At 42.0% G+C, this 18,366-nt stretch overlaps 1 protein-coding gene across 1 annotated transcript in view; it reads left to right on the top strand.

Annotated features, from left to right (window-relative positions):
• The window catches only part of UNC5D (unc-5 netrin receptor D), a 1,369,357-nt gene that overhangs the window by 1,296,105 nt on the left and 54,886 nt on the right, over positions 1-18,366 (top strand). Inside the window, exon 16 of the mRNA XM_078666140.1 lies at positions 14,930-15,108. Within this exon, the coding sequence (XP_078522266.1) occupies positions 14,930-15,108 (179 nt within the window). The remainder of the gene's footprint in view (positions 1-14,929; positions 15,109-18,366) is intronic.

Raw genomic sequence — 18,366 nt, 5'->3', positions numbered from 1 at the left:
AAGCTGAAGAAGTCAGTCAAAGTGCCAAGTGGGGTGTCCCAGCCAGCCTCGCCCTGGCTCTGATGGGTGCAGACGAGCACGCACTTGGCGTGGTCTTCACGCTGGCACATACCCGGATGCGTCACATGCGCATTCTGTGCTGCATGAACTGGAGAGCGCTTTTGTCGCATTGGCTGCCCCTCCTTCCGGGCAGTAGAATGCTGGGTGACGTAGTCCCACCCCAGCTGCGGCCTGTAAAAGTCTTCAGAACCCCACGCGGCGGGGCAGAGGTATGCTGCCACCCTCGCTGTGGGACAAAGGTCTGCTGCTTCTTTGACTGATTGACTGATCGATTGCTAAATGCATTCTGATATTCCATGCTAAGAGAAAATATATTGGAATGGAATTATACCTGTAGGAACTCCCGACGGATAAGAAGTTTTAGCTCAAGCATTGCTTGTGAATCCACTTTTGTTAACAAGGAGAAAAATAACTTCCTCCAGGGAAGATTGCACATATGCAGTGAAATTTCAAGCAACATAAATATGTTCGAAGACCAGAGAAATTAAATTGTATTCTTAGAAAATCTATGTATCTTCAGCAGCTGTGCCTTTGAAATGTTCTGATCGACATGTTTCTAAAGAACAGTGAAAGGCTCTCTACTCTGCTATTCAGAACTGCTTCCATTATGGGCAGGGGAGGTGAACGCTCTACTCTGACAGGCCTACCTCAAGAGCAGTGGCGGAATGAAACTTGAGCCCCCCCCCCCCAAGAAGGTACATCATGGAGGGGCCCTCTCTCCGGATCTAATCAGGAGCTCTCCGGCCACGGTACTGTGCTGAAGCCCCCACGCCTGCAGCTCGGTGGCCACCCATACCACGGGGGTTGCCGGGACCTGTGTTAACGCCACAGCTGCATGTGGAAAACGCTGCAGATGCTTTTGTTACAGGGGGCCGATATTGCAGCTAAGCTGCACAACCAGCCCCTGTAACAAAAATGGCCCCTCAGGGCTCAAAAATCCCTTTACCACACTGGTGTAATCTGAACATGGGGAGCAATTAACCGACCATCCATCCACCGACTGCATGTGGCAAGCAGCCATTAGCCCCTGCCACTGCCTGTTATTTGTGTTAATTAAGAGAGGATTTTAAACACTTCTCTTACATTTCAGGTTTACCGCTAAGTCCCCTATTCCTGTGAATTAAAATTTACATATGATGGGTATTGTGCTCCTTTTTAAGTGTATGCATACATGAAAGAGGAATAGAGGTGCAGAGGGACCCCAACCCTTGGGCTGCAGTGGGTGTTTTCAGACAGCACACACTGCAGCATTGGAATGCTTTTATTTTGTAACCTCTCGGGATTCTTTTTATCAGCCGCATGTAATGCCATTGATGGCTGCCACTCCAGCAGAAAGCATTACAGTATCACCGCCACTGGCACGAGCAAAGTAGGGTCCGCTGGGATACCCTCGTGCATTGGCGGTGCCCTGTATCAGCACTCCACAGGAAACCATTGCAAACATCTCTGAGGCTAAAGAACATCAGTCCTTTTATGCTGCCTTAAGATTTGAATAATCAAGCGGCTGCCGAAGAGTTATTTTCTCCCTGGACCAATATTCCCCATTAATTATGTTTGCCTTTCGTGTCTTGTCTGTTTCACGCAGCATGAATGCATGATTCTCTGTTTCTTTTTTTCCCCTGTAAGTCAGAGATGGTGCTTGTATTCTTCTCTATGGTATGCAACCTAAGCTAGCCATGACAAATTATCCTCTGAGGGGTTTTTGCTCGATGGAGGGTTCAGTTCTAGAAGAAGATGTTCCTGACGGGCAGTTTGTTCCTGATTTTTCCATTTATAAACCTGTGCTTGGCTCCGAAAACAGTGGGCATTAGTTGAAAAACATTGCCCTGCCATCTGAAATGGGTGTAGAGTTTGTGTGACCTAGATACACATTGGCCTCTTCCCTTTTTGGAATCTGATGTTTTAAATCAGGCATCTGTACGGTTAGTTTTCCTTCCAGTGCCAGTTGCTAGATTGGCATGGTGTACCACCCGGTTGGGCGTTTATCCTCGTTTTGCGGGCTTTATTTGTTTGTCATAAGGAGCTCTGTCATCTAATGCCAGACCACCTTTCAACTCCAAGCACCTCAAAAACACAATAACATAAATCTATAAATACAAACCTAGAAGGTGTCATGGCACCTGACGAAGAACCCAAGTGAACGCCATCTTGGAAATGTTTCCTATCAATAAAGTGTCTGTTCCCACTAATATCAATCCAGCCTCACAGCAGCCGTATATACCTCCATAAGCTGTATCAGAAGTACGTAAGGCTATCCGTTTGAAGAAGCCTCCTCTTTATTGAATGGCGCTTCTCTCAGGAAGGGCAGGACTGGAGTAAAGTGCCTAATAACATTAACTGCTTTAATAGGCCAATGGGGAAATGAACGATCCTAGTTATTGGGGAACGGACAGATTTTACAAGAGAAAGTCGATAGCACAACAAATAAACACACACACTGCAATTTCAAAGTCGTCTTCTTGTTGAGAAGAAGAGGATGTGAAAACGATCGGGCATGACAAAGGGAAGTGGACTCCTATGCAGCATACCTGGTAATTCAAAGGATTGCCTCTACCTTGTGCTACAGAACTATTGTGTTTCACGGGCAAAGTGTTTTGGCACATTCTGTTTGGTGGTCTGTCAGCTTGGATTTGCTGCGATACCATTTGAAGGGAAGGTGCCCTACATTAAAAAGGCTACTAGGATGGGTGGCGTCCTTATATCCTGTGATGACCACTCAAGAACCATGTTGTAACTGTCAGGCTTCTTGTGATGGCCATCCTACTTGGTGTTACAGGAAGGCTCGTAAACAATCCACTGATTAAGATTTGAAAAGGTTTAAGGCAATTGTACCAGATTTGCAAATTCTTTAAAGAACAACATACTCTTCCAATTTACCTGTTATTGTTGATTTGATCTGGTCCTGAAGACAAGCTGACTGACCCTTCTATTTGTGTTTCAACTTTTCACTTCCTCTCTGTTTATGTTTGAATCAAAAAATATATCTTTGATTACTCCATGGTGTTGGGATCAGGAATGTGAATAGCATATATGTTCTAAGGGTATTGCCATTGTTTTTGCCAACTGTAATGGGACGTCAATGTTAGTAAGATTGAAAAATGTCAATATAGTAGAAATAGTCTTTGGCCTTAATAGAATGTCTGTGTCCCAGTCACATGTTCCTTGCACCTCAATAGTATAGTGCTAGGCATAAGAATGATGCAAAGAGTTATACAACGTTTTATGTCATTAACTTGAATTAAGTTGATGCTTTTGTAGTACAGGTTAATGTAATAAAACATCTCTAGACACTGCGGACACCGTACGTGGGTATTGAGAGGCATAGTTACTTCATGTGATAGTTCCTCAACTTAATACATCCACCATATTGAACTCCCCAGATCTAGTTTCCAGTCAATGAGAGTTCCCACAGCTGTTCCACCATGGTCATCACATCCACAGAGTTGCAATGTACACCTCCATGAGGTAAAACCTTGCACAAATGAACCTTAACCAATAAAACACAACCACACTTAAAAAAATACAACTTGTTGATGAATATTCCAGTCTCGCATAATAAGGGTAGCCAAGCACTGAAAGCACTTTGGCGTTATTCGAACACTTGAAGTGTGACATGCAACTGCTGATAACACAATATAACAAGGACATGACAACAGTGTACTACAAAAGAACAGTACAATTCAATAAGGTAAGCTTCAGAAAATGCAAGATAAGTGTGTCTGGCAAAATGTATAGGGAGATGAATGTGCTTCATTAAAAAGCTAAATAACTAATATGTTTAAACAATATGGGCACTAATGTTAAAACAGAATTCATGTATATAAAAATTCAACCTTGAGTCCTATACTCTGGAAACACTGCTGTCTAGTGATGTTCACCACCAGGCTGACAGTTTGCCTGCAGGGACCATGATGCTAGTTCATTGATGGACTGGAGGAGCTTAGCATAGAAGCTACTTTAATGGACAATTTACTGCATCTCCGAAAGGGATAAAGGCTCGCGGAAGAATAAATCTCCAGAGCTCCATAAACCCAGTCTACAGTGGACATATGACCGACAGCTCTGGGGCACATTATTGACTGCAGTAGAAGCAGAGTGCGAAGGCAGGAAAGCGAGTTGCTTGGCATTAAACTATTAAATCGCCTATATTAGAAACCTCACTCATGATTAAGGTCCCAAGCTTTGAAAACATGATCTAGTAAATAAGAATGAAATCCCATATGGGAGCCAGAAAGTGGGAAACAATATGCAAACCACAGCAGCTGCAGAAATCCAGAAATACCTAAAATATTCTCTGTAAGGAATCAGACTATGAGTTATCAGTTGCATAGCAATGTTTAATAGAATGCCCGGTTTATATTTATCTGTCAATTTCCTTTAGGATAAAAGACTTTGTGAACTGCTTGTCTAGGATTTTCCTTATACCTGTGAACATGTCTTATTGTGTTATTGCTTTCATCATAGCACATTATCTATCTTTCCTATCTGCACTCTGGTAAGAATCCAAAAATAAATATTCCTACTGCCATTCACATCTATAGTTTGTAGACCTCTTCTAAGAAACTCAAAAGATTTCTCTAGGGTCTGAATTCGAGTCACTAGCAAAACCATACAGGTTATGGTCCACAATGCACATAGGATCTATATGACGACACTATCATTTTGACTAAAATGGATCAATGTTGGAACAATGAGGGGAAGTTTCAGTATTAAGGGGCTTATTTATCAAAGTTTTGCTTCATCCTTGTGCCACGCAGGGCAGAGCACGGGCGACGCAAAACCTAGAATGTAAATGTAATGTAAATGTAAATTGATACTTGTATAGCGCACTACTCACCCGCAAGGGTCTCAAGGCGCTTGTACGAATACCGCTGTGGAACCCATCCTGGCTTTCCCTGTGAGGTGTCCACTCCTGGGCACCCCCAAGGTGGAGGCCAGGCATCCTTAGCGTTGTGGGGGCCATTGTGGAGATTAAGCAAGCTATTTCCCAGAGTTGCAGAGTGGGACTCCATGATTGGAATAAGCACCGAGGCGAGAATTATCAGGTCCATGGAATTTTAGAGCCCAAGACCCGCCGAGGTGGGGAATTGAACCCTGGTCCCGGGCTAGACCTCTGCATCAGGGTCTGCCGCTCTAACCATTAAGCCACACTTCTCCACTAGAATGATATTTATCAAGCCATGCAAGGCCACCTTGCATGGCTTAGTACATTTGGATTAACACAAGGCAGTGCAAGCCTCTGCCTTGCATTACTCTGCCCCAAGGAGGTGTTCCATGGGTGGAGCAAGGGTGTTCTCCTGCATGGATTTTGGCACATTCCCAGATTTAGCAAGACTGGGAATGTGTCGAAATGCTATGTTGTCCAAGGGGAGGCACAACCAGGAGAAATATCTTAATTTCTTCTCCTTTTTTCCTCTTACTACATGTGCTGCATTTAGAGGAAAATGGCTTTGAAGATTGCTTTTGTGAAGTCAGGTGTCCCTTCCTGCACAAAAACAATCCTGTCTCCAACGCAGGCACCGTTGTACTAAGAAAGGGCCCGTGGATTGGCGTTAGGCACCAGTCCAGGTAGACATCAGGACTGCATCATATCTTGATAGATATGGTGCATTTCTGCCCTCTTCCTTTCACAAAGTGCAAGACAGCAAGGTGTCTTACAGCGTTGTGTGAAATAATGATAGATATGGCCCAAAGGCTGTCTACAGCTTGCCAGACTGTATTTGCAAGTCGGAGCGATCTGTGGCCAGCTCAGTGTCTCTGAACAGTGTCCTAACAGGTAAGTACCGCAATACATCGTGGATACTCTCGTTGGGTGTGTCGTGTGAATCTGTTTTTCAGAGAGAATTTGTATGTGGGGAGGCTATTTTGTATTGGACCAACTTGGTTTACATATGTTACAGATATGTACGAACTCACAAGTTCACAAACTTTGAAGCTTTTTTGGAATACTTTTGGACGCAAAAGCAAATATATGAGTGCTACAGATGTATAATATTTCCATTAGCTCATCAGCTTTCAAGCTGTGGGGATGACCAATATTGACACAAACACCCCAAAGAGTTGTTCGCCCCCCTTCGCATAGGGGAGTACATTAAATAGCATTGTTCATAATAATGCCCGGAAGTCCTGGCAATGTGTAAGTGTCATTTATTTATTTTACATAACATTCGACCCTCTGAATCTTGGTGAAATGGATCCTTGTAGTCACTATTCGCATCTGCTTATTCTGACAATGGACATTTAGAGGAAAACTTCCATACATTGCCTGATATTCTAATGAGAGGGCCTTTCTCTTTCTTTCCATTGAGTATAGAAAATGTGCTATACCCGTGCTCTCCATGCCACTGGAGTCAAGCAATCCTGGCTGATGAGAGGTGAAACCCCGAAACTGGTTTTAGTATGCTTGTTTCTAGTCCAGGGAGGGTCTGGCCTGGCAGTTCGGGCTGGACTGTCTCATTGTGCGCAGGGTCAAGAATGATTTGCATATGGCTGGGTCCAAACTGGAATAGCAAGCATAAAAACAATGGATTTAGTCCCTGATCTCTGCACCTGGGTGAATGTATGACATTGTTCTGCATTTTGTCCATCAATTTTGCATACGCCTTGTTCGGCAGCATTTGATATGGCCTTTGTAAGACCATTCAATATTTAACAAACCTATAAAGAGTTTCTAAAATAAGATAAAACTGGCCTGTTTCAGGCCTTCGCTTGTGAGAAACGTGGCATGGCAAGAAATAGGCAAAAAATTGAACACGAGAGCACAAGAATGAACGTGTGCAACTTTGTTCCCTAAATGATCAATGCTGTTCATTGAGCACACCTTCTCAGGGTAGTTAGTGGTTCTATGTTCGGGCTTAAAACAAAGGGCATTGGTTCTAAGGACACTCTCTAGGTGAGAAAAATGGTTGAGTAGTGTATACATATAACTCTTTTAAGGAGAAACTATTTTAGGGGTGTATATATTTTTCATATCAGCTTTACAACCATTACAAGTAATGTGACAACAAGGTTGATCACCGCCTTCCAGGTCATTACGAACATTATGTCCTGTCCTGAACTCTTGTGAGATTACAAAACACATACTGGGTGTAGGAGTTTTGTCTCCCTTCCATTGAACCAATCACCCTAATACACTTGAAAACAGTGATTTATAGGTGGGGGAAAATGAACTGAAGGAAGGTGGTCAACTCTGGCTACTGACAACTCTGCCTTATTATTGGCCCTTTCTTGCTCATTGTAGGGACGTGATATGTTCTAGCGGTTAGGATACTGACGTGAAACTTGGGGACTTTGTTTAATATCGGCTTACTTGCTTGATTAAAAATCAAGTGTGTATTACGTTGCTCCCTATCCAGCTTTGTACTGTATAATACGAATACATATCCACATGCTGCTGTCAGATTTTTGGTGATCTGCAACATTCACCCACAACAACCTTGGCGGATCATTGACACAATATAGAAAACAACAAAATTGAGATACAGAAATAGTGTGTCAAAAATATCAATTACATAAAATATAGTTTCCCTTTGCTTATAATGGTAAGTACAAAACTATCAAACAAAATATAGTTTCACATTAATATCGTTAAATAGATTCTAAAATATCGATTTTTATATATATTTATATGTATTGTAAAAAAGTGAATCTTAGATATTTTAATATATTACATAAATAAAATGTAAATTAAATACATTTAAATTATATTTAATATATATAATTAGAACATTGGAATGTTGAGCGTCCCATTGAAACAATGGAGTGCTCCAGGCTACTAATGTTTGGTATAAACCCGAAGAATCAACATTCCAATGTTTGATCACAGCATCAGCTGTGAAGAAAGGCCTCACGGAGCATGAGGGGAGTTCAACCCCTTGGGTTCTGTGAGGCCTTTGTCTTACAAATTAGAAAATTCCGCCCCCATGGGCAGAATTTTCTAATAGCCACTGTAGCGGGCTGTACCGGCCATTAAAGGCCCGCTCCATTGTTAAAGGCCCGAGCCAAATGCTGGAGCAGTTCTTTAATGGCCGGTAGACTCTAAGACTATAATATAAACTTATATAAGCACACACATATATATATATATATATATATATATATATATATATATATATATATATATATATATATATATATATATGTGTGTGTGTGTGTGTGTGTATGTTTATTTACACAAATATATAATTTAACAATATTATTAAAAATATATATTTGCACATTATAGTAAACATTTTTGGGTTATTTCTTTAAAATTGACTACTATAAAAAGCACATCTATATTTGTGTGCGTTTATATATGTATATCATAGGAAATGCGTTTTTTGACTCGCCTATATCTTTAGCATCATTTGACGAATCTTCCTGAAATTTCCCAAAAAATGTCCAGGTAAATCTTGCTGGGCATGAAAAGTTTTGGGGTGATCCGTCAAGCGGGGTAAGGAGGGGGGTGTCAAAAAAAGGGTGTTTCCCATAATAATTTCCCATAGGAGCTTTATACACTCCTGCAGCCCGAACCACTGTACTCAATTTCACTGAATTTGGCAGAAAGGTAAATTGTGGCTCACAGATCATGCTTTCAGTTATTTGGTGCAAAGTAGTTTAATGAAATTCAAGCTTGTATGTCTACGATAGCAACTAATTCACGAATATTAACAAGCTTGTGCACAGACCTGCAGAGCTCTGATTGGCTGCAAACACTTCAACCAGGAAGTGTTGCCAACCATCTTGGGATACCGCTTTAGCTGAGTCCCCCCAACAAACCATGAAAAAAAAGAAAAGGGGGTAGGGTAGGAATACCTTGACTCCTTAGCACCTTGAGACTCTCATGGGTGAGTAGTCGCGCATTACAAATGACTGATTGCTTGATTGATTAGCACTGGTCTTGGGTCTCCCGTACTTGATTTTATTAAAGCCACCGGCAGGGCCAGGTCCCAGGGGCATGTGTTGTTTATTAAATTACAGCAGGGGTGCAATTTTATGCCAGAGGGACAGCCACCTCTTTGGAGCGTTATGTCAATGTAAAAGGGGTCACATAGACCACCCCCAGAATCCCCACCTCTCTAGGACTGTAGGTAAAATGAATAGGGGGGACGGAGTGGAACCCCGAGCCCCAGGGACCACTTGGTGCTTTTAGTAACTGTAATTCAGGGGCTGCGCAGACCTCCCCTGGGCCCCAGAGAGCACCACCTCATGGGCAATAAGTAAAATGAATGGGAGCGCCTCATGGATCCCTGAGCCTCGGGCACCACCACCTTCCTAGCAGTTTAGTTAAATTTAATTAGGGTGCTGCGCAGACCCCGCTAGGCCCCGGGGACCACAACTCCCCGGGGCTTTAAATAAAATGAACAGGGGAGGCCACGCAGTATCCCCCAAATCCCGGGACCCGGGGACTACTATCTCCCTGGGGCTTTTGATAAATTTAATGCAGGGGCTGCACAAAACTCCCCCCAAGCCCCAGGGACCACCCCCAAGGGCTGCAATTTATTTTAAAGAGGGGGTCCATGCAGACCCCTAGCCCTGGGGACCACAACCTCCCCTGAGACAGAAACAAGAAAGGAGGGGGCCATGCACCCCCTGGAGTCAATAATGACCCTGGGGATTGCCACCTCCTACGTCTGGGTTCTGCTGGTGGGCACCGCGGGACATAGCTGTTTGCAGAGAGCTCCACCGAGCCGAAGAAAACACTCTGGTTCCAATGGGTGGGAGCTGTCAAAGTGCTCCAACCCACTAGATGTCACTGACCATTTCATGAGTGATGTTATTTGTGAGGTCATAAGCAGTACATTGCGGTGCCATAAGTTATAGGTAGCTCAGGTAACCATAACTGTTGAATTTCAATGGTTTTGTACGAGGGAAATTTGTGTGTGTGTGAGTGGCTGTATGGGTCTGTGAGTAGCATTATGATTACTTCATGCAATAAGCCATGTTCCATTTAATAAGCTTTGAGTAAAAAATTCTGAGCAGGTACATTTCATGATGCCACTCCTTGCCAAGAAACCTTGAGCCGTGGTGTGCTGTTGACAGGGAAATTAGGGTGCCGCATTCACCGGGGGCCTGCAGCAGCAGATGGCAACAGTGTGGTTTGCTGTGCTGGGGGCGGGTGATGGGGGTTGTATTATTGCAAGAGCTGAAGGGTGCAAAGGTAACTTACACTGGAGAAAGGGGCTTGTGTGGCAGCAATGCACTTACAGCTCTGGGGTACAGTGCATGAATAGCTAATGCAAGAGTCAAAGCATGCAAGTTTAACCATGAGTCTGGAGAAGCATGCAGCTATTCACTGGTAGCAGGGGTTGATGGGGCTGTGGTGTTGGATGGATATTTAGCAAGAGAAAATGTGTATGAGACGGGCCATTTTGGCACTAGTATCTGCCTGCATCACAGATATGCAGAAGCGATACCCGGTATCAAGGGTGAGGAGATGTGGCCTAAAGGCTCAGCACTGGGGAACCAAGTTCGAATTCCGGCTTGGGCTCAGCCTGCTGTGATTCTGTGAAAATCACCTAATCTCCATAGGGATGAGTATATGCTATAGAAAACTGAAAGTAAATAAATGAAATAAGTGGGGGGTTGAAATTCAGGGTTGTGAGGAGAAGGTATTGAGTGCAATAAATTAAGGACACAGTAAAACTGAGCCTAGTACAGGGGGCTGGAGCCTGGTGCCCACCAGCAACAGAGACCTGCAGCAAATGTGCACCGGTTGTAGGGGCTTTGACTGTAGAGTTCAGAGAAGACAATTACTAGAGGAAATGAAGCATGTAAGAGATAGTGAGTCTGGAAATAAGGGACTGGAGCCTGGTACAGCATGACCCGCCACTCCAGGCTCTCACCTGTCCTAGCACCATTTCCCCCCTCCACGTTCAAAACCCATCAATTCGAGCTCACATTCATTCCAATCCAAATCTCCATCAGAGGTTTCCGCACCGATCCCTTCCTGTGCCAGCTCTCCCGTACAAAGCTCTCTTTGCACCCATCTCTTCTATTAATCAGTACCTCACCCAGCCCTTTCAGCCCTGTGACCTGCAGTCTCTCCAAGAACCCAGGTTTTATCACATCTAGCTCTCCTCAAATCCAGATCTCCCTGTGCTTAGCTCTTAAAGCACCCAGGTTTACCAGCACCCTGCTCTTCCGGTAAGCTAGGGTTAATATTGGCTTTTAGTTCTTTAACTGCATGTGAGTGAATGCCATAGAGTGGATGGGTCCTCCAGCAACAAGTGGGCCGGATTTCAATGGCAGAGTCTCTTTGTGCATGGCCCGGCCCCGGCGACTAAAGGAGGGACAAAAGCATGGCAGCACTGGAGAGTGGCTGGAGCTTCTTTGTACTGAGCAGGTCTCAGTGAGCCATGAAATGCCTCAGCTGCTCTCCTTACTGACACCAGAAGAGGCGCCTAGCCGCTGCAGGCACTGGTGATCTGTACAGCAGTGAAACGGAACCCCAAAATATATTTTAAATTATGCCCTCGACCGGGACCACCAGGGGTGCTTAATAAAAACAAGTGTGGGAGACCGCTCTTGTTTTTGAATTTTTTTTGCCACAAATTCACAACTCTGTCACAATTTCGCTGCAACATAAAAAAAAGCAATTTTGCCCTGGCGGGGTCCCTAGGACTAGGGGGTCAGGGTATTGCGTGCCTTCCCCCTTTTTTTCATTCCTTTTTTGTGACTTGGCTGAAGCAGAGTCCCAAAATGGCTGGCATCACTTCCTGGTTGAAGTGTTGGCAGCCAATCAGATTTACACCAAGTAACAGAAAGGGTTCTTTCTGGACCAAGAGCTACCTTTCTGCCAAATTTGGTGGTATACCGTACAGAAGTCCGGGCTGTAGGTGTATCTAAAATCCATATAGGAATAAACATGGGAATTGTACCTTCTTTACCCCTCCTTTTTCTCGACCCCCACTTGACAGATCGCCCCAAAACTTTCCATGTACAACTAGAATTACTGGTGCACATTTTTGGGGGAAATTTTGTTAATATTTGTTAAATGGCGTCAAAGATATAGCCTAGTCAAAAAACGTTATATATATATATTCATCCCAAAGTGCCTGAAGCTATATTTGTATATATACATATTGTTAGGATCTAGTTTCAAACCATGGGAAAACTGTTTTTTGTTTTGCTAATTCCTTTGGCGCCGTTGCACGAATCTTCACAACATTTTCAAAACTAGTTTGCCACTCACCTCAGCTGCTGTTTCAGGTGATTCATCAGGCTGGGCGTGAGAAAGAGAGCGGGGTCTAAAAACACAATTTCCCTGTGTAATTTCCCTTTGGGATTTTAGACATGACTACAGCCTGAACCGCTGGACATATTTGCACTAAATTTGGCAGAAAGCTACATCTTGGTCCGGATAGAGCCCTTTTAATAATTTGGTGTAAATCAGATCAGTACTTTTGGAGTTATCAAAGAAAACTGATTATTGTATATCTAGGGATGCGTATGCTCCGCGAATCTAACAGATCTAATGATGAGATCTAATTCTCTGCCACCACTTAATCCTGGAAGTGGCAGCATTTTAGGGCTCCGACTTAGCAGAGTCCCAAGAAAAAACTGAAAAAACCCATAAGAAGGAAGGGTAGGAATACCCTGACCCCCTGGGCCTGGTGGTGGGGTTCCAAAGAGGCATTTGTTTATCAACATCGCAATGTATTTGTATAGGATTTGCAATAAAATTAAAGAAAAAACTGTGGCTTTCCGTGCCAGTTTTTGTTTTGCCTCCTGGGTTAACCTGGTCAGCGGGGGAATTTATAGATTTGGGGGAAGTGAGCCTACATGGCCCCCCTCCCATGGCTGATTGCAGCCCCGGGGACCCCATCACCTGGGGCCCAGCCTTTAAATTATAACAAGAGGGGGCACGCAGAACCCCTCCCAGGACAAATATTGCCCAGGGACCCATTCCCAGGGCCCAGCTGTAGCTTCAGAGGGGCAGGGGGCATGCAACCCACCTCCCCAGGCCCATTTTAGCCCCTGGGACCCATACCGTGGGGCCAAGTCAAAATTAGTAAGCGGAGCGGTCTGTGTTTGCTCTTGCTTGACTGGAGCAATTGCAAAGCTCCCGCCAAGCGAAAGCAAAGATAAAGTCCGCTCTTCGCTAGCGGGAGCTTTAAAAATGCTTCCAGTGACCTATGTTTTTTTTGTGTGAATTTCTACGTTTTCAAAAATTCTATTTCCTAACAATGACGTCCTTGTAAAGTTTGATTTTTTTCAGTGAGCATATATATATATATGTATATATATATATATATATATAAAAAACATACAAATATTAACAAATCAAATGCAAAACTTTGAAAAAATCACCGAAATTATGAAATTAAAACGATATATATATATATATATATATATATATATATATATATATATATATATATATATATATATATATATAATATAAAATAAATAAAAAAATGAACAAATATTAATGATAGAAGTCTGGGAATAATATATATATATATAATTTCCACTCTAGTCTGTGAAACAGTAGGGCAAGAGTCTGTGCAACTGTAAGAAAAGTGTTGTACTTTGGAGAAGTAACATTTACTATTCCCACTCCAGTCTGTGCAACAGAAAAGAATGCATTAGGCTTTGGTAGGAAACTTACTATTCCCACTCCTGTCTGTGCAACAGAAAGGAAAGCGTTGGACTTCAGAGGGATGAAATTCACTATTCCCAGTCCAGTCTGTGGAGCAGTAAAGAAGCCATTGGACTTCAGAAGGATTACATTTGCTACTCCCACTCCAGTCTGTGCCACAGTAGGGAAAGCAATAGACTTTGGAGGGGTTACATTTACTATTCCCACTCCAGTCTGTGCAATGGTAGAGAAACCGTTGGACTTCAGAGGGGTAATGCTTACTATCCCTACTCTAGTCTGTGCAACAGTAGAGAATGTACTTCACTTCAAACACATAACATATTTCAATAGCCCAATTAATTTACAACAAATGTAAAACAATATAAAATTCTTAAAATTAACATTATTAATTAACCAAATAAAAATGATTTATATAATTATAAATTATATATACTAAACTAAACATCAATCAAACAGTTGACATTATCAATTAAAAATAGTTATTCATTTGTTACTTAATTAACTTCCCACACTAGCAATTCAAAAACCTAGTAGCTCACACTTAAACTAAAATACATAAGTATAACACAACATAATTAATAATCAATTAAATATTTAATAATAAATTAGGTATTAGTTGTTAGTTAATTATTACTTAAGACCTTCCCACGCTATACCCTTATAAACCCCCCAGCCAGCAATTAATATGTAAATTAAAAATATAATTATAAAGCAATTAACATAATTCATCACTTTAATAGTAAATTAATAATTAATTGTTAAGTAATTATACTAACTAGCCTCCCACCTTATACCCCTACAAACCTAGCAACCCACTACGACGCTAGATTACTATTAACAATTACATTAACAATTATAAATCACTTAAAATGGTAAACTATATCTTAAAATATTATAAAAAATTATACAATCAATATTAGCACATACAATTATTGTATGAACTTAAACACTTAAAGATAAATAAAAAACAATATGTTTTACAGTTATATTATTGAAAACAACTATCATATTCTTGACAATGATATTACTTACCTGAAAAATCGATATTCATGACAACGATATTCTTGCATCACAATATTTTTGCATCTCAATATTTTTTCTTGATAATTTCTATAACTCGATATTTAAAAACTCAATAGTTTGTCCAAATACCACTTGGTCACAGGCCACTGGTGACTAAATGGCTTTTACAATGCTTGTTGTGTCTCCTGAGAATAAGTGGTTGTCTGTGTCTACATTTGGCTACAAGTTCTCAGTCCTGAAATTTACTTTTCTTTTGTGCAGAATGAACGCGAGATGACTGCTTTCTTTGCACACGAGGACAGCACTTTCCCCGCGCAGACCGGACCCAAAGCCTTCAAAATCCCTTACTCTATCCGACAGAGAATATGTGCAACATTTGACACACCCAACTCCAAAGGGAAAGACTGGCAGCTCTTAGCACAGAAGCTCAGCATCAACAGGTACAGTGCATGACTGCTAGTGCTGGAAGATTCATTGGTCTTTGGGTTAAAAAAAGAAATAAGAAATCTCACTCTGAGGTCTGAAAAATGTGTATTGGCAGCATTCTCGTGACTAACATCATCTGAAATGTAATTGAGATTAATCCTTTATGCGTGTTATAGCATTAAAAATGAAGAGCTTGCATGGCTCAATGTATGTTTCTGCGGTGGAAAAGCAGCTGAACAAAGTATGAATGTTGCTGAACCTCCACAGGAATATTTAAAAAGGGTGAGTTCATCGAGACGATAGAGGAACAAGAAAAGTGTAAGACTCTTCAATCCTACAATACTGCTGAGTTAACAGCAGCCCCACTATTCATGTGAGGCTAGGTAACAGAATCAGACTTGGCGGCTCACCACCCAGAAGTTACATTAAATATAGAAAATATTTTTGGGGTAAAATAATGTTTTCATTTCCTCATAATATTGGCACTGTTTGATGAATCTTCAAGAGGCTTTCTTGGAAAGTTTTGAGGTGGTCCATCAAACGCGGGCCTATAAAAAAGAGTGTCCCCAAAATGTGATTGCACAATTAATTTTTCCATAGGAAAAATAGACACAGCCAAAAAGCATGAAAGGAAATGCAGTAAATTTGGCAGAAAGATAGATTTTGGTCCAGAAAGCTTGCATTTTGTGATATGGTGTACATTTTTCCAGTAGTTTTTGGGAAATTAGGATTAGAAAAATATAAATATTTCATGTTGTGGAGAATCTGTGGAGCCAACAGATCTTTATAAAAAAATCTGATTGGTGGACCTCACATCACGAAAGATGCGACAGCAGCCATTTTAGTACTTGTTGAATAAGTCCCATGTCTTAGATAACAGTAAAAAAGCATATGCGGGCACAGTAGAGATAAGCTGCCCCCATAAGAGCTGGTGGCTACTGGGCTAAAAACTGCATTTATTTTTTATCGGTGCTGCAGATGTGCTGAGGGTCCAGGGACTCAATAAAAATAACTTGAGTCTCCTGACTTTAATGAAAAAGAAAAACCTGGGTGAGCCAGGGCCCGAGGGAAGGGGGAAGCACAGTTACAGTTTTGGGCAGAGAGGGGCATGGGACCCTCCTCGCCAAACCTCCAGGAGGCTCCAGGTACCCCATCACCCAGGGTTCTATTCCAAATTAATTGGAAGGGAGCAGGCTACTCTATTCCCACGCCTCCAAGAGGCCTTATGGACCCCATTCCCCAGAGCCACTTGTTTTTTGGGGAGGGGGAATTGGGCCCCCCTCCCTGTGACATAAACCAGCTATAAGGATCCCATCCTCCGGAGCCGGGTCAAGACCTTCCCCCATCCAACATTGCTTCTGCCCAGGCAGTAGCAGAGAAATAAGTAGCACACATCCAGGTGGAAGCTAAGGTATGGAGCCCACTCCTGCTAGCACCTAGAAGGGCTAGCAGGGTCTGTAATGGTCTTAGGGCTCCCCCCTGTAACAGGTACACACATTGTAGGTGTCCTGGTTTGGCGCCAGGTCACCTACCAGGATCTTAAGTGGGCGGCTCCCTCAGTGACCATTTGACTCCCCTCGCAGGCCAAACAAATACCATGCTATGGGTGCCCCAGATGGGCATTAGGGAATCCACTTCTTTAAAAAAAATGCTGGCTCACATCAGCACCACAGTAGGTGCCAGCTGGGGAGCTAGCAGGGGCTGCTGGGGCCTTATATATATATATATATTTATTTCTAGTCAGTTTAATTGCATTTAAAGAATCACATGTTATGCATTACAAATTGCACAAAGAATAAGGGCATACCTAATACAGTAAATCCCTGAAAACAAAACACAGATTCAATTAAACAGAGCAGCAGCAGATCTATGTATCATCTCGCCCCAGAAGGGAGCAACCAGGAGGAATGATCTGTTCTTCCCTGGATTGAGGGAGAGGTACAGAGAAGCACCTCCACATATAATCTGATGAGCTCACATAAAACAGGAGCTTTATCTATAAAATAAAAAATGAACAACAAATAAGCATCAGGGGCCATACAATTATCATTCAATGTTCATGCTCATACAAGGAGTGCCCTGCGTGAACATCATATTGCATTTCTTCTTCTAGTTGATGCCCCTGGAAGGGACAGCACCAACCATTCTTTTATGGCAGGCTGCAGGGAGGGCAGACACCCACAGCAACAGTAACAAAAAAAAAGTATGTCTATTGGGTCATTGAATCCATGACCACAGGAAAGTTTACCATACTTTCAAAAAGTACTCCAAGCTGGGACTCTATGCTCTTCAGCTAAAGTGCAGGGGTCCCCTTATAGTGGGTTCTGTGGAAAATGTTAAAAGAAAAACTCAAAGATATGTTTATTTTTTTCCATAAACTTTTATTAAAAAATAAAGCTCCCTGTTTTCAATTTTACTAATTTTTACAGATAAATACAGACGGATAACAATGTGTTTCCCGTCTGCATTTATTTTTAAAAGTGGATAAATACAGACAATTGTGCTGCTTTTAATTGACTCTCCATGCTGTTTTTCATGAATTTTAGCAGATGGACAGCATGGGAAATTAAGAAACAGGATGACATTTCTTTAAATAGCAGCATGTGTCAATATACATTTGTAGTATAATGCTAGTATTTACCAGTAGATGTATTGTTATGTAATATTTGGCAGCTTAAATAGCTTAACCACGACAGACATTAAAGTATGAGGGTGTGTCTATCAGGTAAATAAATATGGAAATTTACAGTTTTACATCTTCATTTATATGCAGAACACACAATAAATATGGAAAAATACAGATAAAATGGCCAAAAAATGAATATGGATAAATACAGATGGAAATGTTTAAAAAAGAATTACCATAAAACCGGAAGCCCTACTAATAAATGATTATAATACATTGGAGCGTTTGAATTTATAAAACATACCTTTGTTTACAATTAATGTTGACTCTTTGACAAAAAACAAAAGGGCTGCTTTATATATATATATATATTGATGTGCTGATCCCTTGATAAAGCCAACAGGCTGTTTTTTTGTAATTTGGTGTTCTGCCCCTTTGAGAAAAGCAGTGTGTTTGCCTTACTTAAAATGACGCATTTTATATTATTACATCACAGCCCTGGGGGTGGTGCAGGGTCAGGCCACAGGCCAGGCCCTGTGCCCAGCACCGGAAGTATGGTGCTGGCAAGGTGCTGTGAGCGGACCATGTGCAAAACCCTATGTCAGTCATGGTCAAAGGTCATGTGCAGCAGGGGGTTGGGAGCCAA

The sequence above is a fragment of the Lissotriton helveticus genome, chromosome 11 (genome assembly GCF_964261635.1).
Source record: "Lissotriton helveticus chromosome 11, aLisHel1.1, whole genome shotgun sequence".
In the NCBI taxonomy this organism is placed as follows: domain Eukaryota; kingdom Metazoa; phylum Chordata; class Amphibia; order Caudata; family Salamandridae; genus Lissotriton; species Lissotriton helveticus.
The sequence above is the reverse complement of the archived record's forward strand: the minus strand, read 5'-3'. Positions and strand labels throughout refer to the sequence as shown.